General features: G+C 38.2%; 1 protein-coding gene across 2 annotated transcripts in view; it reads right to left on the bottom strand.

The window, feature by feature from the left end:
* Nucleotides 1-1,406: 1,406 nt before the first annotated feature.
* LOC142358678 (uncharacterized) overlaps nucleotides 1,407-25,489 on the bottom strand; it is a 67,235-nt gene continuing 43,152 nt past the window's right edge. For both annotated transcript variants that reach the window (XM_075410180.1, XM_075410179.1), the window contains exons 7-9: nucleotides 24,518-24,683; nucleotides 2,454-2,620; nucleotides 1,407-2,166 (exon numbers count right to left, since the gene is read on the bottom strand). In XM_075410180.1, the coding sequence (XP_075266295.1) occupies nucleotides 1,642-2,166; nucleotides 2,454-2,620; nucleotides 24,518-24,683 (858 nt within the window). In that variant the 3' untranslated portion in view covers nucleotides 1,407-1,641. The remainder of the gene's footprint in view (nucleotides 2,167-2,453; nucleotides 2,621-24,517; nucleotides 24,684-25,489) is intronic.

Genomic DNA, 25,489 nt, shown 5'->3' with positions numbered 1-25,489 from the left:
AAAAAAACTCGATATACGATTAACCAAAATATGTGCAAGAATCTGAAACCTGGAAAAAAGCAGAAAAAAATTTTCTTTAAAGTACTGAGTTTTCAAGTACTTAAGTCGTAAAAAGCGTCACCAGTGCTGAAATTCGAATCAGAAGATACAATAAGATCAATTATAGCCTCGCTCTTGCTTCGACGCTATTAGAAACTTAACAAAATAACAAAACTGGCGGATTGCCAGAAAATAGCTGCATAAGCTTTGTAGATCTGCAGTCTCATAAAGATAAAAGAAACAAACCAAAGAGATTGTTTTTATTAAATGCTCATATAATAAATTTGGATTATTAATAAAGTTAAATGATTGCTGCTTCTGTTAGTTGCTCTCAAATAACCTTGATTTAGTGTGACATATACTCACTTGACCTTATCTCTTTGACTTAAAGCAAAAAAAAAGTCAAACTCGGAGTGAGGAAATCATTTTTGAGAGTGTGGTAAGTCACGTGCGACTAAGAACTTAATCACGCGAAAACTTGCTGCAGCTCTGAAAACTCGCTTTACTAATTTCGATGTCATATGGTAGTATAAAATCTTGACGACGAAATAAAAAAACATAGCAGGACAAATCTTGAAACAATGCAAAGAGTTTTCATTGACTAAACAAAAAAAAATGTCTTGAATTGACTATACACGGAATAGAAAAGGCATCTAGAAAAAAATGAGATCTCAAAAAAATTTCGAAAAAAACAGTAAAAATCAATGTCAAAATGGCGCATGTGAACAACAAACCACTAGCAAGAAAGCAAATCTTTGTTAAATTGCTAGTTTCTCATTTTACTTTGAAATTAGAGCGATAAAATTTCACGCCTCTAAACCACTTTTTTTGCTCCACTTCCAGTTTGGGCATGACCAAAACCATCACTTCAATTTGACTTCCAAAATCATGAATATGTTTGAACAGATCTTAAAAAACAGACAGCGCCCCCAATAAAACTCAAATTCTTTGAATTGTAAAAAACCTAAGAGGAGGCCGATAATAGCCCCAGCTGTTCTTTGCGGCTATTAAAAAAACGACAAACGAAGAGAGTCTAAAACGCATCGCTTATTCCAGGAATACTAAGCTACACATTTTGAGTCATTGGCTGGCCAGCTACTAGTTTATTCGATCAGCCAAAAATCTATGTGTTTGCACTGGGCAACGAATGAGTTACCCCAATTAGACAAAGTGCAATGAATGCCGGACGTAAACTGGACAGAATTGTCTGATTTCCATTTTGTAGAGGTGCTGGCTCAACATGTCAGCTCTATTGACGACTAGGAGTACGTCGCATTTCTATGTTTTATGCAGACGATTTATTTCACTAACCCTCTTGCGAATCAATTACTAGTATGAATTCCTTGAAGACTTAACTGCTTGACAACTTTATGTTTGAAAATTTGAAATTAAGTTTTCCGAGAAGAGTATAATTGAAGTATAAATTAAGTAACGAAAGACTGTAAAAATAAGCAACGAAAACTCAAATGTACACATTTAGTCTCGGAATTACGTCGTGCAATCAGAAATTGAAGAATTCTATACATAAACTAAATAATCGGCAATAAGTTAATAGTTTGATAGTTTGTCAAAATTCGAGCCAGCAGTCACTCTCAAATGAGTTTATAAGTTCTGATTTGCTGCGAGTGACATGACGCTCTGAATCTTTGGAGTAGCACTCATGTAATTTCCAGAGGATACTAATTTAGGCTTTTGAGTTTTGACGATATGGTTTGAGTTGGACTGGAGACCAGAACCACCAACTGATGAGGACAGAGGCATGGGACGGTGGTGTCCTTGTCCTTGTTGGTTGAGGAATCGGACTGTGGGCTGTTGATAATGAAGGGAGTCAGAACATACTGCTTTGGCCGCGTTTTCCAAATTGGGGAATGGTCCAGTCACTGAAGGGATAGCCGACATTTGTGAGAGAAATTGTCGGTGAGGAGTTAGAGCCATGGAGGACGTTGATGCACTAGAACTGCTCTCTCCACCATTCGAATTTGAGACTACTGCTTGAGTTGATTGCTGTTGGGGTACATGTGAACAAGTGTTTGCGTGGGTGGCCCAGTGTCTCTTCTGACACTCACAGCTGCAGTAGCTTGTGTTCCAACAGCAGTTGTAAAAGGCCTCCTTCTTGCATACTGCACACTGAAACAATAATCAAAGCCAATAGCAATTTCGCTAATAATTTATCCAGCATTTATTAGATGCAAAAACAATGAGTGAAACTTTCGCACTCAGTAGGGCAATATCGCATAAACTATTGGGTGCAAGGAAAAAAGGTAAAAGAAACTTCTGTAGTATTTAAAATTGCGGGTAAAAGTTAGCCAAAATGCTAACTATAATTTATTCTCGTTTTTTGTGCTAAACAGATTGTGGCTACCATGTTCTTGTCACATGGGAAAAAAAATATAGCAGTTTCCTCAGTAGCTTACCCATTGGCGACTCTTGATTTCGTTGGTGGTTTTGGTCTTAAACTTGTCCAGTTCTGTCTTAAATGTGACCTCTGAATTGTGTCTCACTTCTGCAAGCAGGTACTCATAACACCCACGCAGCTCTGCCACTTCTTCCTGCTTAGCCCGCCTCACTTGAGCCAACTCATCTGAAACGAACATATCCATTTCACATCTAACCTGGTTTAGGCGTAAGACTCATGAAGCATTGTCGTTGGTTATATTAAGACCAGCAACGCTCTGCAAATTCAGCGAAAAAAGAAGCTGTTGTTTCTATTAACACAAAATAAAAACTATTACTCCTATATAACCAAAGAAAACTTGCCACACTCATAAGAAAAAATAGATAAGAAAAAGAAGCTGTTGTTTCTATTAACACAAAATAAAAATTATCACTCCTATATAACCAAAGAAAACTTGCCACACTCATAAGAAAAAATGACCCAAAGACCTCCGGAAAACAATTAAAAAAGGGAAAACATAGCCGACTAAACGTCGCAAGAATTGCTCTCGAACGACTAGAGGGAGCTCTAATCAAATGCAGCCTGCTTCAGTCGGGGGGGGGAGCCTAAATGGGACTAAAAAGTTTAATATTGGGTTTCAAATAACCACATTAGAGGTTAACATATACCATTATTAAGACTTAAAGCGAAAAATGGCACCAGTTTCAGCGCACTTTTCATTTGACTTTTACAATTAAATTTCCGCCAATAGAGTTCAGCTGCTTAAAATTGTGATTGAGAGAGAATTTTAGATCACGCGAAACGCAAAAGGTCAAGGGCGTAAAAGTCATTCGAAAAGTCAAAACGGTCAAGCACAATTTTGCATAAAAGATACACACGTTAACAATAATCGCTTCTCTACGAGAGCAATTAATAATCAACATAAAAACCACATTTTCCGTAAAAAAAACTTAATGTCAGAGCAAAAAATTTTCTATACTTTCAAAACTAATAAAGTAGTTCACAACTAAAATATTTGTTACGGCAAGTTCTTTAACAGCTGAACAAAAATGAACATAACCGATTAACCTCAGGCGAATTGCTCACAAACGACCGGCGAGCGGTTGGCTTCGTCGGCAGCTAGCCACGGTTTAGTGACCTCTGGGCGCTATCTATTTATCCTGTTTCTGAAGACGAAAGTCAAATGGTTCAAAAGAAAAATCGGCCAAGCAAAAAACTGCATAAAAAAGACAAACAGGATTAATATATTGGCCACAAATTGCTTTTTGAGCAATTAACAATGATTTCCTAAAATGTGCCTATTAGGTCATTTTTGATTTAAAAACATTTCTACTATAACTCCTTGTTAATGAGGATCACAGATGATGACGTTACGCCACATAACAGCAGCTGAAGTGCGGCATCAACAAAAACAGAGAGAGAGAGAAAGAGAGAGATGGATAGTGAGAGAGAAATATAAAAAGTGAACGAGAAAGAGAGGGAAAAGAAACCCTAACCAACAGAGAGAGAGAGAAAGAGTTAGGAAAATTCTCAATAATTGGATTCGACACTGCAACTTCTAGTTCTCTAGCCTTGTTAATAAATAAATCAAATAGAAAAAAACTGAAATAGGCATAATCCAAAAAAAAATCAACTTCCGGGTAAAAAAAGTGCAAAAACATTTTTTGTCTCAAAAGTTCTGTGAAATTACCCATCTCCGAGACTTGAAAAAGTTCGTTGGATAGTAATAATCGTTAAACTCAGAAAAGGACAAAAAATAATGATGAATTTTGAAATATGCAAATTTTAACAAAATCGTGCTAAAATTCAAGATATTAATTTCTAAAGAACCATTTAAATGCTTCAAGAGACTATCCGGTATCCCTGTTTCAAGCCTGAAATGGATTCACAGGCTCACAAAGATCCATACACATGGAACATAAAAACTTTCCAAAAATTTAAAAAGTTTAAATTTTATCCCAAAATACTTAAAGTGGAGTCAAAACGGTCAAGCACAATTTTGTATAAAAAAGACACACACATGTTTACAATAATTGCGTCTCTACAAGAGTAATTAATAATCAACATAAAAGTCACATTTTCCACGAAAACACTTATTTCATAGCAAAATTTTTTATACTTTCAAAACTAATAAAGTAGTTGACAACTAAAATGTTCGTTACGGCAAGTTTTTTAACAGCTGAACAAAAATGAACATAACCGATTAACCTCAGGCGAATTGCTCTCAAACGACCAGCGAGCGGTTAGCTTCGTCGGCAGACAGCCACGGTTTAGTGACCTCTGGGCACTATCTATTTATCCTGTTGCTGAAGACGAAACTCAAATGGTTCATGGTTCAGAAGAAAAATCGTTCAAGCGAAAAATTGCATAAAAAAAGACGAACAGGATTAATATATTGGCCACAAAATGCTTTTTGAGCAATTAACAATGATTTCCTAAAATGTGCCTATTAGGTCATTTTTGATTAAAAAACATTTCTACTACAACTCCTTGATAATGAGGATCAAAGATGATGACGTTACGCCACATAACAGCAGTTGAAGTGCGGCATCAACAAAAACAGAGAGAGAGAGAGAAAGAGAGAGATGGATAGTGAGAGAGATATATAAAAAGTGAACGAGAAAGAGAGGGAAAAGAAACCCTAACCAACAAAGAGAGAGAGAGAGAGAGAGAGAGTTAGGAACATACTCAATAATAGGATTCGACTCTGCAAATTCTAGTTCTCTAGCCTTGTTAATAAATAAATCAAATAGAAAAAAACTGAAAAAGGCATAATCCAAAAAAAATTCAACTTCGGGGTAAAAAAAGTGCAAAAACATTTTTTGTCTCAAAAGTTCTGTGAAATTACCCATCTCCGAGACTTGAAAAAGTTCGTTGGATAGTAATAATCGTTAAACTCAGAAAAGGACAAAAAATAATGATGAATTTTGAAATATGCAAATTTTAACAAAATCGTGCTAAAATTCAAGATATTAATTTCTAAAGAACCATTTAATTGCTTCAAGAGACTATCCGGTATCCCTGTTTCAAGCCTGAAATGGATTCACAGGCTCACAAAGATCCATACACATGGAACATAAAAACTTTCCAAAAATTTAAAAAGTTTAAATTTTATCCCAAAATACTAAAAGGAGTCAAAACGGTCAAGCACAATTTTGCATAAAAAAGACACACAAGTTTACAATAATTGCGTCTCTACAAGAGTAATTATTAATCAACATAAAAGTCACATTTTCCGCAAAAAGACTTATTTCATAGCAAAAAATTTTTATACTTTCAAAACTGATAAAGTAGTTGACAACTAAAATGTTTGTTACGGCAAGTTTTTTAACAGCTGAACAAAAATGAATATAACCGATTAACCTCAGGCGAATTGCTCTCAAACGACCAGCGAGCGGTTAGCTTCGTCGGCAGCTAGCCACTGTTTAGTGACCTCTGGGAGCTATCTATTTGTCCTGTTTCTGAAGACGAAAGTCAAATGGTTCAGATGAAAAATGGGCCAAGCGAAAAATTGCATAAAAAAGACAAACAGGATTAATATATTGGCCACAAATTGCTTTTTGAGCAATTAACAATGATTTTCTAAAATGTGCCTATTAGGTCATTTTTGATTAAAAAACATTTCTACTACAACTCCTTGTTAATGAGGATCACAGACGATGACGTTACGCCACATAACAGCAGCTCAAGTGCGGCATCAACAAAGAGAGAAAGAGAGAGAAAACGAGAGAGAGAAAGTCAGACAGAGTGAGATACAAAAAATGAACGAGAAAGGGAGGGAAAGGAACCCTAACCGACAGAGAGAGAGAGAAAAGAATTAGGAATATTATCAATAATTGGATTCGAATCTGCGACTTCTAATTTTCTAGCCTTGTTAATAAATAAATCAAATAGAAAAAAAAACTGATATAGGCATAATCCAAAAAAAATCAACTTCGGGGTAAAAAAAGTGCAAATACCTTTTTTGTCTCAAAAATTCTGTAAAATTACGCATCTCCGAGACTTGAAAAGTTTCGTTGGCCAGTAAAGCTTGTTAAACTCAGAAAAGGACAAAAAAAATTGATAAATTTGAAAATTGCAATCTTGCTAAAATTCAAGATATTAATTTCTTAGAACTATTTAATTGTTTCAATAGACTTTCTGGAATCCCTGTTTCAAGTCTGAAATGGTTTCACAGGCTCATAAAGGTCCATACACTTGGAATATAAAAACATTCCAAAAAATTGAAAAGTTAAAATTTTATCCAGAAATTACTAAAAGTGGTGTCATAAAAAATATTGATCACCATCCCATAAAATCTGAAATTATGCAGCAGCTTATTAGCAAACCGTAGAAGAGGTCCCAGGGCCGGAAAGATCAAAAACAATAAAAAATTTCAAAACTTTTTAAAAAAAAGTTGCTTAAAATCGAGATAAAATCTTGAAAATAATTCCATAACATTTATGAACCATGAAGAAACATATTATAAAACCCTAGAGGAAGTTCCGTGGCTTTAGAGGCTAGAGAAACCTAAAAAACGACAACAATTTTCGAAAAATTAAGAAAATTGCAAGTTTTATTACAAAAATTGCTAAAACTTGTGATATTAAAAAGTTGAAAATTAATCCTTGACCAACTTTTAAAAATTCCAGTAGCTATTATCAAACCCCAACAAAAGTTTTCTCACCTTAAGGCTCAAAAAACCTGAATAATGACAATAAATATCAAGAAATTGAAAAAAATGGCACAAATTGTGAAAAATATACTAAAATTCGTGATGTTAAAATCTTATCAGACGTTCCATTTAATCTAAAAATTATACAGTGACCTATTTTCAAACCATAGAGGACGTTCCTTTGCTCTTGAGGCTAAAAAAATTTAGAAAAACGACAAAACTTATCAAAAACATTTGAAAAAAAAGCAAGTTTTATAAAAAGAATTGTTAAAATTTGCGACATTTAAAAGTTGAACCGAACCCCATGGGATATATTCTGGCCCCTGGGTCTGGAAAGACCTGAATAAGGAAACAAAGCTGGCAGACTGCCAGAAAATAGCCGCAATAGATTCGTAGATCGGCAGTCTAAAAAACAGTAAAAAAGACAGACCAAATTAATTCGTCTTTTCATTGAAGGCTGGTCTGTTATATTTTGATTAAAAATCTGTATAAGTTATTGCTGCCTCTATTAGCTGATCTCAAATAACCTTCATTTAGAGTGACACACACCCATTTGACCTTATCTCTTTGAATTAAAGTAAATAAAAGTCAATTTCAAATTGAGGAAGTCATTTTTGAGAGTGAGGTAAGTCAAGTGTGACCAAAAATTTAATCACGCGCATGAACAAAAAAACTCGCTCCACTAAGAGCGAAAAATGACGTCACCCGTGCAATTCAGTTGAAATTGCAAAAACTAATGAACAAAAAGTGGCTGTGACGTCATATGGTTGTAACAAAAATCATGACGACGAAATAAAAAAAACCAAGAGAAGGCCAATAATAGCCCCAGCTATCGCTGTGCGGCTATTAAAAATAAATGTCAAAAAAATTGAAAAAATTGCACATTTTGTCCAAAAAAATAGCTAAAATTCGTGATGTTAAAATGTTGAAACCATTCTACTACCACTAGAAACAAGGCAGTAACCTATCATTAAAACCTAGAGTAGATTCCTCGACGCCTAGGGCTGATGAAAATCAAAAAATGTCAACAATTTTCAAAAAGCTTGAAAAAAAATGCGTTTTTAGCAAGCGGTTAATCGTCAGTAGCTAGCCTGGGGGAGGGGGGTTCACCGGTGGCTGATGGGGGTTGGGGCAACACTGGGTTGGGGGGGGGGGGCAACAACGCGGTGGGGGATGGGGGCAATAGTGGTGGGGGGTCAACAGTGGGGGTATCTCAACCTCTAAGAACCGCCCTTCACACCATAAGTACAAGTCTCCAAAACCGTTTGAGCCTAAACAGAGCTGAAAAGCTCTAAGAGCACTTAATGCCCGCTGGTCGCTACCTGTTTATCTGTTTTTGTGGACGAAAAGTCAAAAGCGTCAGACGAAAAATCGGTCAAGCGAAAAATCGCGTAAGAAAAGACCGACAGGACTAATATCATTGCTACAAACTTTATTTGAGAGCAAATAAAAATAAAATCATCACGCAGATAAAAACAAGTTCATACATACGGAAAAAATGATGTGTTCTTTACATTAAAAATGAAAACAATTTGATCAATATAATTGTCAATGTTAAGATAACCAATTTGTCCAATTAAATTAAAGTACTGCAAAACAATCATAGCCTTCAATTATTGGAGTCCCACAGCATTTTTGTCACTCCGTAGTCTTGTAAAAGATACAAACACACCCAGCAAATTCACCACCTTGACGAATATCGGGATTGAAATAGAAAAAGAAAGAGATAGAAATTGACAGAAGTGTCAAAGTGTTCCCATTTTGTGAGCAGTTTCAGTTAGATTCGCAAACTATACTTAATTCAGCTTCAAAAGTGAAAGCTTTTGAGCTTTATAATGAAACCAACTAGCAACCGCTCTTATGAAATTTGATAAAATAGTGCACCACGACAATGACCCAGCTTTATCGGTTTATCCCGCTTCCTTTGATTTTTCTCCTTTGAACTTGATCGTATTCACTAAATTGCGTAACTCATTGAGTGAATGGAATAAGTAAATCCACTCCGTAGAAACAGTGAAAGAGGTAAGTCAAATCTAGGGTTATAGTAGTGACGTATATAAAACGAAAAAGATGATCGATTGGTAAAATTAATCAAAAGACATAGTAAAACAAACCCTGGATTACAATCCCGAGAAAAACTGGCTGTTAATCTCCGTCAAGCCAACCTGAAATATTCAACACACCCTACACCAATAAAAACACAAAAATGAACAAATAAAACATACCCGGCAGATTGCCGGAAAATAGCCGCCGTTGATTCCAATAAGTATGATTGGGATTGAAAGAATAGAAGATATCGAAAAAAAAAATTTGGAACAAAAACATTTTTTAAGTCCGATTTATTTTGATGGCATTTCGTAGTTGAACATACTTCTGTTTCTTAGAGAGAGACTACTGGGGCTACTATCAATACCAATAAGCATAAGAGATGGTAACTAAGACTTTTAGGAACGACGTTCAAATAGCGGGCATCCTAAAATTGGGCTTTATGGGTTTATCCTGCTTCTATTTCTGACTTCAATTTTTTATTCTGACTCTGTTCATTTTGAATTGCTTTGCTGAGCAGCTGATGTTCAAATTCACTTTTAGCAGAATGAGTGAAGAGAGAAACTAGCCTAAAGAAGTCAAAAAGATTTCACGCAAAATGCTGAAAAAAGCGGCAAAATGTTAAAGCGAAAAAACGTTCGACGAAATAAAAAAACATAGCAGGACAAGTCCTGACGTACAATTCAAAGAATTTTCATTGACTTAACAAACAACTAGACCTAGAACGGACAATGGGTGAATTGGGAAAACCATTTCTAAAAAAATCAGATGAAAAAAAAAACAAAAAACAGAAAATCAATGTCAAAATGTTGCTAGGGAGAACAAAAAACCACTAGTGAGATATGTAATTTTGATTCTAACAAAAAATTAGGTCCAGAATGAGCTGTGAATGGATTGGGAAAACCATTCAGAAAAAAATCCGATCCAAAAAATCGAAAAAACAGTAAAAAATCAGAATGAAATTGCCGCATGTGAACAAAAAACCACTACCGAGAAACCGAACTTTTGTTCAAACACTGTTTTCTCACTCTACTTTAAAGTTAGAGCGAAAAAAAATCACGCCGCAAAACCACTCGCTTTTTCGCTCCATTTCCTGTTTCGGCGTGACCAAAATAACCACTCCAATTTGACTTCAAAAATCATGAAAATGTGTGAACAGATCTTAAAAAAAAAGACAGCGCCCCAATACAATTCAATATCTTTGAATTGTAAAAACAGGAGCGCTATAATAGCCGGCTGAGAAGATGAGGGCGTTTATTAATAAATAACTCACCAAAAAACTCAAAAAAAAACTGTTGACTAAGTGATTGAAACCATAGACAAGATATTAAATAAAAGTTAAAAAGTGAAAGGACAAGAAAAAGCAAATTTTGAGAAACTCGAATTGCACCAAACTTTTTGAAAATAAGTGTTGAGAATCATCAAAAATCGTACCTTGCACTTCTGATCTTTAGAGTAAACAACAAATACAGAAAGCATATAAAATTTTAGGGGTGCAACGAAAACATTATGTAACAAAACTAAAAACAAATGCAGGTAGCAAAAGCACTCATTGAAACCACAGTTTAGTTTGGTAAAAAAATTATTTAAAAAATTTTAGTGACAATGACTCTATTTTTTTAAAGCCAGCAGTGATTTAAATTAGTGTTGCACATTTGTATTTTTATTGATTTCTTGCTGCTTTTGTCTCAGTAATTTCTAAATATCCGAAAACAAAACACACTACTTCTTGGTTTAAACTGGTAGCTATTAGTTGCACTGCCCCTAAGACACTTGTTCTCCAAAAGTAGCAGTTATTTTCCGAGTTTTTACCATGCTTGTTAATCTAAATGATTCATAGTCTCTTTGTCTCTTATATTGAAATATCTCATTGTTTCTGCTATTTGAGACAATATAAAATTTATTTATTGACTTTATTCATTGTTTTTTTACTTTGAAACCATTCGTTTACAAAGTTGGAAAAAACATAATCTACATGCTAAACCATTAAATAATATTTATGTTGATCAATTAGAACCAAGTAGATCTGTGTTTGTTTTGAGTGTGTGTTGTGACAAGTGTGTTTTGCTTTGAGTTATACAGAGAGTTCATGATACCTGTCGTTACTGAAAAAAAGTAGCAAGACAACAGTAAAAACAAGTAACCAAAAGCAAAACTAATCACTCCTATCTTTTAGCAACAGTGTCAAGGTCAGTAAAACAGTAACATATGAAAACATAACCAAATAAACGTCGGAAAAATTGCTCTCGAACGACTAGTGGAAGCTCTAATCAATTGCAGCCTGCTTCAGTCGGGGGGAGGGGAGTCTAAATGGGACTAAAAAGTTTAATATTGGGCTTCAAATAACCACATTAGAGGTTAACATATACTACTATTAAGATTTAAAGTGGAAAATGGGCAACAGTTTCGGCGCTCTTTTCATTTGTCTTTTAGTATTAAATTGCCGCCAATTGAGTTCAGCTGCTTGAAATTGTGATTGAGAGAGAATTTTAGATCACGCGAAACGCAAAAAGTCAAGGGCGCAAAAGTCACTCGAAAGGTCAAAACGGTCAAGCGAAAATTTTGCATGAAAAAGACGCACACGTTTACAATAATTGCTTCTCTACGAGAGCAATTAAAGACTGTAACTAGACTGAATACAAGTTCATTTCAATATTTTTGATTACTAGTGAAGCTCTGCTTCAACGCTTTTTTTGCTTATGTATAGCTTTTTGAATCCAAACGGAAACAAACTTGTCGATGTGAAAGTTACAATTCTTGTGACTTTGTTAAAGCACGTGGTAATTCTTGGTTACAATTTTGTTGAGACCTTGAAAGTTCTTTTGACGTTGAACATTTCCCGGCCTCCTTGAACTCGTTCAATTGTGACATCTGTGGGCTTCCTTTGTTGTTATCCTGCGAGAACAGTTGAGGGTACAAAGAAGATGATTTTGTTGAAACTGACAACTTGGTTTTTGTGAAAATCGTCAGAAATATTATCAATTTCTTACAAAACTGATTTCGTACATGTTGTGATGAAACCAATTGAGAATTTTCGGGTTTTTCTCAAAGTTTATTGATTTAATCTGCTCCACGATCTTCTGGTTCTTCTCGATGAAGGGGTATGAGGCGACTGACTGGTCTGATGTAAACTCCAGTTTGTGTCTTCACTTGAACAACATGAACAATGTTGTCATTACCGTCGAATGTCTGTACTATATTAGCAAGCGGCCAACACATTGGGGGAGTGTTGTCTTCTTTGATGATCACAATATCGTCCACTGCTGGTTGTACGTTTTCTATCCTCCATTTGTTCCGCTGCTGCAATGAAGATAAGTATTCGACACTCCATTTCTTCCAGAACTGACGAATCATTTTGTCTATGTTTCTCCAATGTCGTGACCAGGTGTTGTTCTTTGGTGAAGATGGCTCGGGTATTGCTGTGATGGGTCTTCCGATGATGAAATGTCCAGGGGTTAAAGCTAGGGGATCGTTGATGTCGGTTGATGGCGCTGTTAAAGGGCGAGAATTGAGGATGGCCTCAATTTGGGTCAGGAGAGTTGTGGAAGCACTGGTTGATAACTTATTCAATCCAACTGTTCTGTAGAGATGGCGCTTCATAGACTTAACAGCTGCTTCCCACAGTCCTCCAAAATGCGGCGTCCTGGGTGGTATTGTAAACCAATCAATGTGATTTTGGCTCGCAAAATTGTTAATGAGATCCTTGAACTCTTCATCACGAAGAAGTCGTCTGAATTCGAGTTCTCCTCGGGCTCCTATGAATGTTGTCGAATTGTCACTGTAGATTGCTTGGGGAGTACCGCGTCTTCCGGTGAATCTCTTGAAGGTATCGAGGCAATCTTCTTTGGTTAGATTTTCCACTGGCTCTAAGTGTATCGCCTTTATGGTGAAACAAATGAAACTGCGTATGATTTTTGCAGTTTCTGTGAAGAATCTTTGGTGTAAAACGGTCCACAATAGTCCATCCCAGTGAACTGGAAGGCAAAAGATTCAACTATCCGTTCTGCTGGCAGATCTCCCATTAATGGCTGGCGTATGCGGGCGTCAAATCGTATGCAGGGCTTGCAGTTGTGAATAACCTTCTTAACACTGGCGATTCCTCCGGGAATCCAAACTGTTTGTCGGAGGGCAAAAAGGGTCATCTGGGGTCCACTGTGAAGGTTTCTCAAATGACTTTCTCGGATGAGTAACTCGGCTAGTGGAGATGTTTTTGGAATTATTATGGGGAATGTTTTTGTCCACGCTATACGGCGAATTTGCAAGACGACCACCAACGCGGATCACGTTGTTGTCTTCGTCAAAGAATGGGGAGAGGCTGAGTAGATGACTGTTCTTCTTGATACGCTTACCGCATGATTCAACTGGTAGGTTTGAAGTTGAGTCTTCTGGTATTGTTGATCCCTTTCTATACTTGAATTCCGGCAGAAAGAGTTGTTGCATGATGCTGTAAAGGGCTATTCTGGCTGAACGGAGATCAGATGGGGAAAGTTGATGACAAACACCAATTTGTCTTTTTGCTATCTTAAGTTGCTTCTTTTTCTTAACTGTTGATAGAAAGCTTGTTGGCGGCGATGAAACACTTGCTGATAAATCCGTCTGTAGCTCATAAACAGATTCGTTCTGTGATTGTTGTTCAATTGATTTGCATTGTTTTCGTGGCGTTTCATTTAGACGTTGACTATTGAAGTGCGGATGCTGTTTATTCGGGTTAATAAAGGTGTGCAATTCATGATAATCTTCTGGTGTTGAAAGAAAATTGCTGGATTGTGGAACCGAGTCTGTCGGTGTTGACTGGATTTCAGTGGTTGTTTGCTGAAGTGCGTTCATACGTTCCGTAGATTTCTCTTCCTTTGGCTCTCCGTGCTCGAAAGAGAGGGGGATGCGGGCACAAATCTGCTTCTTCACTGCGGTGATGAATGTTTGGCTGTAGGTGTTCATTATGGCTGCTCTGAAAAATGGGCTGTGGTTGTTGGGAATCGTTTCGATAGCAGATATTCTGCAGATGAGGTGCGTCCGGATTGTTGCTGGATAAACCCGAATCTTCGCATGGGTTTTCCTGCTGGTTGGTTACGAACAATTTTTCTGTGAAATTGTTTGAAGATTGGTCTCGGGGTTTCATCGTGTGTTGTAGATGCTGATGATCTTGGTCGTTGTCAGAAGACTTTAGTTGAACATTCCCGTGCTGTTCTCTGTCGGAAACTGATTTTGGTTTTTGTTTTTCATACGTATTTGAATGATCAATTGCAGGTTGCGACTGACTGTAGTTGTTGCTTGACCTTCTATTTATTCTTGCTTGTAGTCGTTGAGTGAATAGTTTGATGTAAGCGAAGACTCTTACAAGTCGATGCATTGACGACTGTCGGCTGATAAGATCTTATATCCTGTTGTCTTGCTGCTGATACTGCATTACTAGAAATAGTTGAGCTGATGAGTTTAATTCGGCTAAAGCGTCAGTTGAGGCGTTATAGAGAGGTGTAGCATCCAATGAAGGCCAAAACTGCTCGTCTTGACGCAGCCAATTGGGTCCCTTCCACCAAAGTTGGTGATTAAGAAGTTTGTCGGCTGAAATTCCTCGTGATGCGCAATCAGCTGGATTGTCTTCGGTTGGTACAAACCTCCAATTTTCTGAAGGAATGATGCTCTGAATCTTGGCAACTCGGTTAGCAACGAAAGTCTTCCATTTTTTGGGGATATCTTTAATCCAGGCAATGGTCACTTGTGAATCGGTCCAAGCAAAGACTTTGGGATTGGGAAAACGGTTGTCATTGATGGCTTCTTTCACTGCTTGGGACAATTGAGCTCCAAGAAGTGCTGCACAGAGTTCTAAACGTGGAACACATAAAGTTTTGATTGGGGCAACGCGTGTTTTGGCTGTTAGCATTTGTGTGTGCACTCGGTCGTCCATTTGCTCGCGCACGTGGACAACTGCGGCATACGCTGTGGTTGAGGCGTCGCAAAACACATGAAGCTCCAAAGATGATGAAAAAGGTGCTGCAAAAACTCGTCGTTCAAGTTTGATCTTCTCCAGTTCTTTGAGTTGATGTCGAAATCTTCCGTATTGTTCCAGGATGTTTAACGATAGGGTTTCGTCCCAGGTCAACTTGTCCATCCAAAGAATTTGCAAGAAATATTTCAACTGAATTGTTGTTGGTGACAACCATCCGAGTGGGTCAAACAACTTTGTGACTTCCGATAATATTTTCCTCTTTGTGTTGGGAAAGTCCTTGTCCAGGCAAACTGTGAAGGTGAAATGATCTGGAACAGGGCTCCACTTCATTCCAAGGGTTTTGACTGTGTAGTCATCGCTGTTGATTATCATTTCGTCTGAAGTTTCGCGAAAACTGGAAGGCAATCGCTCAACAAGTGACAAAACACTTGATGTTCATTTTCGTATATCAAAACAAGCTGTTTTCAGTGTGGCGATGATTTCGTCCTGCAATTGAGTGGCGTGCTCAACATCTGAGGCTCCTGTTAGCAAATCGTCCACACACATGTCGTTATTGATTGCAAGGCGAACGTTGCTGTTGGTGCAACTGTCTGCTAAGGCTTTGAGGGGTCTAATTGAGTGGTACGAAGATGATGCTATTCCATAGGTCACTCTTGTCAATCTGTATGTTTTCAGTTCTGTGTCACTTGGATTTTTCCACAAAACTCTGTGAAATTCCTTGTCTTCATCGTCAAGTTGAACTTGTCGGTACATCTTGGCAATGTCTGCAGATAGTGCTACCTGATGAAACCGAAAACGAATCAGAATTTCAAACAGATCCTTTTGAAGTTGCGGTCCAACCATTAGACGGTCGCTTAAAGATACTCCGGTGGCTGACTTAGCTGAGGCATTGAATACGACTCTTAGTTTAGTTGTGCTGCTGGCGTCTTTGATGACACAATGATGTGGCAAGTAGAAACAGTTTGTGGCAGGCATATGAATTTTGTTCCTGGGAACTTCTTCCATGTGTCCAAGTTGAATGAATTCTTGAATGAACTGACTGTATCTGTTGTATATATCTGGTTGTTTCTCCAGTCGGAAGATGAGGCTCCGTAGTCTTCTTTTTGCTTGATGGTACGAGTCACCAAGGGGTTTGGCGTCTTCTTTGAAAGGGAGTTTCACAACAAATCTTCCCTCTGAGTTGCGTCGGGTGGTACTTTTGAAGTGATCTTCGCATTTCTGTTCTTCTGATGTCCACTGTGTTGCTGTCGGAATATCTTCAATCTCCCAGAATCGCTGTAAATTGTCTGGTTCTGAACAAATGAAAAAAGACTGAAGTTGAGTACTCTTCTTTTCAAGTTTGCTCTCACGTCCGATCACGAGCCAACCAAAACAGGATAGGCGGTAGGTAATTGGCTTTTGAGGCTCCTTAATTCTGTTGTCTCCAATCATCAGTTCTTCATAGTGTCATGGTCCAATTATCAAATCAACGGTGGATGGTGAAGTTTGGGTCCGCAAGACTGAGGTCCTGAAGTTTTGTCCAACCGCTGACATTCACATGATGTGAGCGCAGATTGCTGATCAATTTGGCTAAGACGGTTGCTCTGATGTTGATAAAGTCTTCGTCCTTCGTTTTCAGAATCAAGTTTACTGATCCTTTGCTGTTGTTGACTTCTTGAAATCCGAGTCCAAAAACCCGGCCGTCGGCTTTTTCTTTTTTCAATCCAAGGCGTTTTGTACTGCATCTTCCGTGATGAGGTTGCTTTGGGAGCCTGAGTCTAAAATTGCTCTAATATCAGTTGTTTTTCCGTTGTTGTCAACTGAAACGATTGCGGTGGGAAGAAATACTTCTTCTTCTTCTTCATTCTGCGACTGTGCTGCGGCTGTAAAATTTTCTTTGCTTTTGTTGACTGTTCTCGATGCTTGATTGCTTGCTTCTTGTGGTGCCGTGCTGCTAGTTGTCACTGTTGGCGCTGTTGAGGTGTCCTCGAGTTGTTATTGGCTTCCAAATGCAAAAGACTGTTGTGCTTTCGTTTGCATTTCTTACAAGTTGAACCGTTGCATTGTTCACTTCGATGTCCAGGGCGTAGGCAATTGAAGCAAAGTCCCTTTGTCTTGATCAACTGAGCTCGGTCCTGTACTGAAAGTGCTTTGAAACTTTGGAATTGATAAATTTTATGGTTTTCGTCGCAACATTCACACGTTGTGGTCGCTGATGTGGCTATATGTGAATGGAATTTTCGAAGTTGTGGGCTGCTTGTGGGCTTCTTGTCGATGGCTGATGCTGACTGCTGTGTGGCTGCTTCAAGGGCGCGTGTTCTTTCTTCCATGAAGTCTTTCATCTCTGCAATGAGGTACACGAAAAAGATGTCATGATCGTCCACGAGCTGTCCAAGGTTCCTAAGCGCTAATGTGTTCTTCGACTGTCTCCATGAGATCTCGAAGTGCCTTTGGGTTTTCAATTGTTACCGGTTTCTGTGAAACTATTGCGTGAACATGGGCTCGCAAAATCGTTTGTTGTCGTATCTGTTCCTCAGGATGTCGCATGCTGTACTGAAGTTTGCGTCTGTGATTTGGAGAGAGGTCAAAAGCTTTGCGGCATCTCCTTTCACTGATGTTTTTAGATACTGCAACTTTTGACTGTCTGTTATTTGGCTGTTGCTTGTCACTGCTCCGTTGAATTGGTCGAAGAAGGACGTCCAATCCTTGTAGTCTCCACAAAAAGTTGGCAATTCCAGCTTGGGCAGTTTTACATTGGTGATGGCCGGTCCAGTTGCAAATCGTGGTGTTGAACTTCTAGGTGGGGTTCTTTTGTACATGACAAAGCGGTTAATTAGGTCAACATGTTGTCCTATCTTGTCGTCGTAATCTTCTGATTCTTCGATTTCTTCGTCGAGTCTGTCGGTGTCATCCATCTGGTTTTGAACTTTCTGATTCATGTCTGACAGGTACAACTGTTTTTTTGTCAACAATGTTGAGATTTGTTCCAGTCGTATGAGCTCCTCTACACTGATATTTTGTCCAGGTCTATCTGTAATTGTTTTGGCTTCGTTGTTTAATCTGGTTGCAACGGTGCGGTGGGCTGTTCTTGACTTTTTCAATCTCTCGAGGTTTTCTGTCATTGTTGAAGACTTTTGTTTGGTGCTTTGTCTTTTGTCTGTGGCTTTGGTGATTAATTAGTTGCTTTTTCTTTGCTGTTTCGTTGCCTTTGCTCTGTTGTTCTTTGCTGTGTCTTTGTCTTTGCTGTGTTGGTCTTTGCTGTGTCTTTGTTTTCGCTGTGTCGGTCTTTGGTTTGGGTGTCTTTGATTCAGATGACTGTTGCTAGATGTAAACAAAAGAAAAACCCAAAAATTCCCCAGCTATCTGTCCCCTCGACAAATAAGACAACCAAAAAACACACAAAAAACGTTACACTTAGTCTTAGAACCGCAGAGGGGACGATTAATGCTACCTGTACTGAAAGTGCTTTGAAACTTTGGAATTGATAAATTTTATGGTTTTCGTCGCAACATTCACACGTTGTGGTCGCTGATGTGGCTATATGTGAATGGAATTTTCGAAGTTGTGGGCTGCTTGTGGGCTTCTTGTCGATGGCTGATGCTGACTGCTGTGTGGCTGCTTCAAGGGCGCGTGTTCTTTCTTCCATGAAGTCTTTCATCTCTGCAATGAGGTACACGAAAAAGATGTCATGATCGTCCACGAGCTGTCCAAGGTTCCTAAGCGCTAATGTGTTCTTCGACTGTCTCCATGAGATCTCGAAGTGCCTTTGGGTTTTCAATTGTTACCGGTTTCTGTGAAACTATTGCGTGAACATGGGCTCGCAAAATCGTTTGTTGTCGTATCTGTTCCTCAGGATGTCGCATGCTGTACTGAAGTTTGCGTCTGTGATTTGGAGAGAGGTCAAAAGCTTTGCGGCATCTCCTTTCACTGATGTTTTTAGATACTGCAACTTTTGACTGTCTGTTATTTGGCTGTTGCTTGTCACTGCTCCGTTGAATTGGTCGAAGAAGGACGTCCAATCCTTGTAGTCTCCACAAAAAGTTGGCAATTCCAGCTTGGGCAGTTTTACATTGGTGATGGCCGGTCCAGTTGCAAATCGTGGTGTTGAACTTCTAGGTGGGGTTCTTTTGTACATGACAAAGCGGTTAATTAGGTCAACATGTTGTCCTATCTTGTCGTCGTAATCTTCTGATTCTTCGATTTCTTCGTCGAGTCTGTCGGTGTCATCCATCTGGTTTTGAACTTTCTGATTCATGTCTGACAGGTACAACTGTTTTTTGTCAACAATGTTGAGATTTGTTCCAGTCGTATGAGCTCCTCTACACTGATATTTTGTCCAGGTCTATCTGTAATTGTTTTGGCTTCGTTGTTTAATCTGGTTGCAACGGTGCGGTGGGCTGTTCTTGACTTTTTCAATCTCTCGAGGTTTTCTGTCATTGTTGAAGACTTTTGTTTGGTGCTTTGTCTTTTGTCTGTGGCTTTGGTGATTAATTAGTTGCTTTTTCTTTGCTGTTTCGTTGCCTTTGCTCTGTTGTTCTTTGCTGTGTCTTTGTCTTTGCTGTGTTGGTCTTTGCTGTGTCTTTGTTTTCGCTGTGTCGGTCTTTGGTTTGGGTGTCTTTGATTCAGATGACTGTTGCTAGATGTAAACAAAAGAAAAACCCAAAAATTCCCCAGCTATCTGTCCCCTCGACAAATAAGACAACCAAAAAACACACAAAAAACGTTACACTTAGTCTTAGAACCGCAGAGGGGACGATTAATGCTACCTAGTTTGACGGTTTCACCCTCCTTGGTTTTCACAAAAATGACTCAAAAAACACTTGGTATATATTTGTTCCCCCACTAGATAACTCTTGTTCCGAGACCCAGGTTAATCAACCTGTCAGTAATTTTAAGTTAATCAACTTAAATGAACTGAGGGGGGATGGTTATCTAGTGGTTGTCCGCTTTTTTTGTTGATGATTAGCTTATTTTTGATACCCCAACTTAGCCTATCTTAGTCTTATGTACCTCCCCCGATAGAGAATCTAATGTCTAATGTGAGCTGTTCCTAACCCGCGTGCGTTTGCTCACTCTAATTCTAAGGTATATCCTATGATTTTGTTCGGCGGACCAGAAATGAATACAAGTTCATTTCAATATTTTTGATTACTAGTGAAGCTCTGCTTCAACGCTTTTTTTGCTTATGTATAGCTTTTTGAATCCAAACGGAAACAAACTTGTCGATGTGAAAGTTACAATTCTTGTGACTTTGTTAAAGCACGTGGTAATTCTTGGTTACAATTTTGTTGAGACCTTAAAAGTTCTTTTGACCTTGAACATAGACTGAGAAAGCCAGGGTAACATAGTCAGAGGCAGCCGCCATTGATTCCCATAACCTCGATTGTGACGTAAGGAACAGAAAAAATTATAAAAAAACTGATTGATGTAGGAAATTTTTTTCTTAAATTGCGAACTATTTTGATTTCATCTTTTTGTTAAACATACTCCTGTTACTTAATGAGAGGATAAAGGAGCTAGTGCCAATAACAATAAGCATTAGAGAAGGTAACAGTAATTTCAGAACAAACTTCAATAATTACAGATGGTAACTGTAACTTATAACAGACGGCATCTAAAATTGAGCTTTATTGGTTTATCTCGTTTCTATTTTTGATTTCGTTTTTATGACTCCATTCACTTTAGATTGCTTTGCTGAGCAATCGCCGTTTAAAAACCCCTTGAGCTGAATGAGCGAAGAATGAATCTAGACTGAAAAAGTTAAGATTTCACGCAAATTGTCCAAAAAGTGGCAAAATTAGGTAAAGCAAAACACATTTTTATTCAACGAAGTAAAAAATAAGAGCGCAATAATAGCCGGCTGAGAAGCTGCGGGCTGCTATTAATAACTAATATTCCTGTGAAGAGAAAAATTTTCTAAATTGTTTAAATGAGAGGGAGGGCGAGGGAAGGGGATCAACATCGCCAAGTGGACGTGGAGTATGGAGTGATCAAAGTGGTCAAATTCTAGCACTAAGAACCGCCCTTCACATCATGAAATTGTCTCTACAAAACAGTTTTGTTGAATCGCATACTTAGATAAGGGGTACGGCTCTAAGAGAGCCGCTCAACCAATTGACAACCTCCAGGCTTTAACTGTTTATCCCACTGAGGACTAAAGTGAAATTGTCGGACAAAAATCGGTCAAGCGCATAAAAAGACCACAGGACTAAATAATTGCTACAAACTTTGTTGGAGACCAATTAATAAACCATTAACTGCCATTTAATAACGGCTGCACGGTGCCCTTACGGCCTGAACGATGTTCAGGGGTGGAGATTAGGGGGTTTAAGTGAGAGGGGCTGATTGTGGGGTTGTGGGGGGGGGCTGGGGCGTCATTTTAAGAACCGCCCTTCGCACCATAAGTATAAGTCTCCAAAACAGTTTCTGTGAATCGCACACTTGGAGACTAGTGGGCTGAAAGGCTCTCAGAGAACTTATTGCTCCCTGGGTGCTACCTCTTATCCCTTTTCTGAGGACGAAAAGTCTAATGGGTCAGATGAAAAATCGGTTGAGCGAAAAATCGCAAAAAAAGGATTAATATTAATGCTACAAACTTCGTTTAAGAGCAATTAAAAATGATTTCCTAAAAATGCTAGTAAAGTCACTTAATATAACACTCTCGTATTATAATTCAGCGTTAGTGAGGGTAATAGCTGATGAAAACACGCCACATAACACCAGCTGTTGTGCGCCATTAACAAAAGAGCGCCCAATTAAGGAAGGAGAGAGATGGAGTGTGAGAGAGATAAAATGTGAACAAAAAAGAGAAGAAAAGCAACCCCAAACGAAAGAGAGAGAAAGAGATCGAGGAATGTTTTACATGATGAGATTCGCCTCTGCAACTTTTAGTTTTCTAGCCTCGTTAGTAATTAAATCATGTCAAAAAAAAATGGGAAGTGCAAAATTTAAAAGAAAATTTTCCAATTTTCGCAGTGAAAAAAAGTTAACCACTATTTCTTGTCTCTGGAATTCTGTCATGTAACCTATCTGCAAGATTTCAAAAAATTTCTTGCCCAGTAATGATTGTTAAACTCAGAGAAGGACAAAATTATACAAAAAATTTTAAAAACAATTAAAAACAAAACTTGCTAAAATTCGCGATGTTTATATATTCAGAACCATTTCATTTTCTCAAGGGACAATCCAGCATGCCTACATCAAGCCTTAAATAGTTTCATTGGCTCATAAAGGCCATAAACTTGCAACATGATAATAATTTTCCGTAAATTTGAAAAAAAAAATTAAATTTTATCAAAAAAATGCCAAAATTAGAGTCATTTAAAAATTGATATTCGTTCCATTATTCTAGAAACTATGCAGCAGCTTATTATCAAATCATGGAGGAGGTCCCTGTGCCCCTGGTGCCAAAAAATGGAGAAAATCCGAAACATTAAAAAAACTGGAAAAATTGCAAATATTGAAAAAAATGCCTATATTCGTGATATTAAAAAATCTTGAAAAACATTGCATTACATCTAGAATCTAACAGTAGTTTATTTTGAAACCATAGACCAGGTTCCTTGGCTCTTGAGGCTCGAGAAACCCGAAAAAAATTTCAAAAAACTTGCTAATTTTTTTGATATCAAGAAATTGAAAAAATTCCATGCCCAAAAAAACTACGAAACTGATTGCCAAATCTTTATGGAGGTTTTCGGGCCCCTGGGGTTGAAAAAACTTGAATAATGACAATAAATGTCACAAAAAAATAAAAGCAAATTTTGTCTAACAAATGCTAAAATTCGTGATGTTAAAATGCTGAAAACCATTCCATTATCAATAGAAAATATGCAGTAACCTATTATCAAACCCTATATGAGGTTTCTTGACACCTAGGGCTGAAAAACTTAGAAAATGACAAAAAAAAACAAAATTTAAAATTGTGAAAATTAATTCAGATTTGTTTGAAGTACAAAAACATATAGCTCTTAAAATGAAGTACTCATGTCTTGCACATGACCTTAATCAACTTAAACCTGCCTCAATTTAGACTGGTCCAACAAAAAATTTGAAAAATGACAAAAAACCACAACAAACTGCAACATTTTGGGCTCAAAAACTCCTAAAAATGACTTTTAACCTTTTAACTACGGACTTCTCAGTAGCTTCACCACACTAAGAATTGGAAGGACTACTAAACGCGGCAAAGCCCCTCTAGTGAAACTTAATTCCGCCGGGCGCTACCTGTTATCCCGTTTTTAAGGACGAAAAGTCAAATGGGTCAGACCAAAAATCGGTCAAGCGAAAAATCACATAAAAAAGACCAACAGGGCTAATATAATTGCTGCAAACTTCAACTGAGAGCAATATTAAAAAACCGTGATTGAGCAACCTTCATCATGAATGAAGCGGGCATCGAAAAGAAGGAAAACGAAGTCAACTGTCCCAACCGAGCAAACTCTCCTCAATTTTCTCAAATATATAACCACAACTGACTAACCTCAGGCGAACTGTTCTCAAACGACCGGCAATCGCTTGTCTTCGTCAATAGCTAGCTTTAGGGTGGCTAGCTTTAGTTTAATTGCAGGTGCGTGGTGAGCTTTGCGGGTGGGGGCACGGGGAGGTGGGGAGGGGAGAGCGGTATCCAGTGTGCTGGGGTAAAGAGGTGGAACGATGCGCTGGGGTGGGGATGCGTGTGAAGTGAGGGGGGTCAAACTCTAAGACCCCCCGCACACACACACACCATAAGGTTATGTATCCGTGAACCGCGTACGTACAGAATAATAAAGTAACAGGCTCTAAGAGAGCTGCTCAGTCGCCTAATGACCTCCGGGCTTTACGTGATTATCCCGTTTTTGAGGACGAAAAGTTAAATGGTTGGACGAAAACACGGTCAAGCGACAAATCGCATCAAAAAGCTACCAATATAATTGCTACAAACTTTGCCTGATCACAAAAACGCCTCTCCAATTGGATGAAATCTGACAGCTCTCATGAGTCAGTTTTGGAAACGAAACCGCAAGCACGCTAAATATTTAGACTAACGTCGCAGAAGTAGTTCTGTCGCAACAGTCGCAATTTAAAGCGTAACTGATTGCAGTATATCCCTCGAATGAGCGACAAGGCTCAATTGTTCATGCCGGGGTGGGAGTGGAGAGATTGAATCATCACCGATTGCGAGGGGGAGGCGCTTTAAACAATGTTATTAGAGCTCTTATTCTGACTTTTAGTAGCTTACTCCGCCAATTGAGTTCAGCTGCTCAAAATCATGGATGAAAGAGCGATTTAGATCCGAGAAGACAGACTCGAAAGGTCAAGGACAGAAAAGATCCCATAAAAACGACATAGAGGGCCCAAATTTTTTAAGTGACATTGTTTGTGACATTGCATTTAATAGCAATCGATTTCCTGGACCTTAACAAAGCAGAAGAGCCCTCTGAGCCATCGAAGTTGCTCATGCTGTTAATCATTCACTTACCCTGTAAACTGCTTATTTTGCTCTCTAATTGGGCAGTTGTGAGGCCAGCTGCCTCTTCGTTATTGATTACTTTGGCACTCGGTTCTGATGATGAGCTGATGTTGTTATTGTTGATCCCACGACTCGAGAGAAATGACTCCACCATAGTTTGCAGTGAATCAGAGAGCTAAACATAGCAAATTATAACATAACCAGCAGATTGCCGGAAAATAGCCGCCGTTGATTCCCATAACTCTATTGGGATTGAAAGAAAACTAAATATCAACAAAATTGATTTTAGTATAAAAACATTTTTAAGTGCGATTTATTTTGATGTCATTTCGTAATTGAACATACACCTGTCTCTCAGTGAGAGGCTACAGGGTCTAATATCAAAACCAATAAGCATTATAGATAGTAACTAAAACTTATGAGAACAAAGTTCAAGTACCGGGCATCTAAAAATGGGCTTTATGGGTTTATCCCGTTTCTATTTCTGACTTTGATTTGTTTTATACTGACTCTCTTCATTTTGAATTGCTTTGCTGAGCAGCTAATGTTTAAAAGGACTTTGAGCAGAATGACAGAAGAGTTAAATTAGCCTAGAGACGTCAAAAAGATTTCACGCAAAATGTCGAAAAAGCGGCATAATGGGTAAAGCGAAAAAAAGGTTCAACAAAGTAAAAAACATAGCAGGACAAGTCCTAACGTACAATGTACACTTCAAAGAATTTTCATTGACTAAACAGAAAACTAGACCTAGAACGGACTATGCACGGATTGGGAAAACCATTTAGAAAAAAATCCGATCCAAAAAATCGAAAAAACGCTTAAAATAAAAGTGAAATTGCCGCATGTGAACAAAACACTAGCGAGAAAGCGGATTTTTGATCTAGCACCGATTTTTCACTCTTCTTTGAATTTAGAGCGAAAAAATTTCACGCCGCAAAACGACTCGTCTTTTCGCTCTACTTCCTGTTTCGGTGTGACCAA

The sequence above is a fragment of the Convolutriloba macropyga genome, chromosome 2 (assembly GCF_964194025.1).
Source record: "Convolutriloba macropyga chromosome 2, txConMacr16.3, whole genome shotgun sequence".
Classification (NCBI taxonomy): Eukaryota; Metazoa; Xenacoelomorpha; order Acoela; family Convolutidae; genus Convolutriloba; species Convolutriloba macropyga.
The sequence above is the reverse complement of the archived record's forward strand: the minus strand, read 5'-3'. Positions and strand labels throughout refer to the sequence as shown.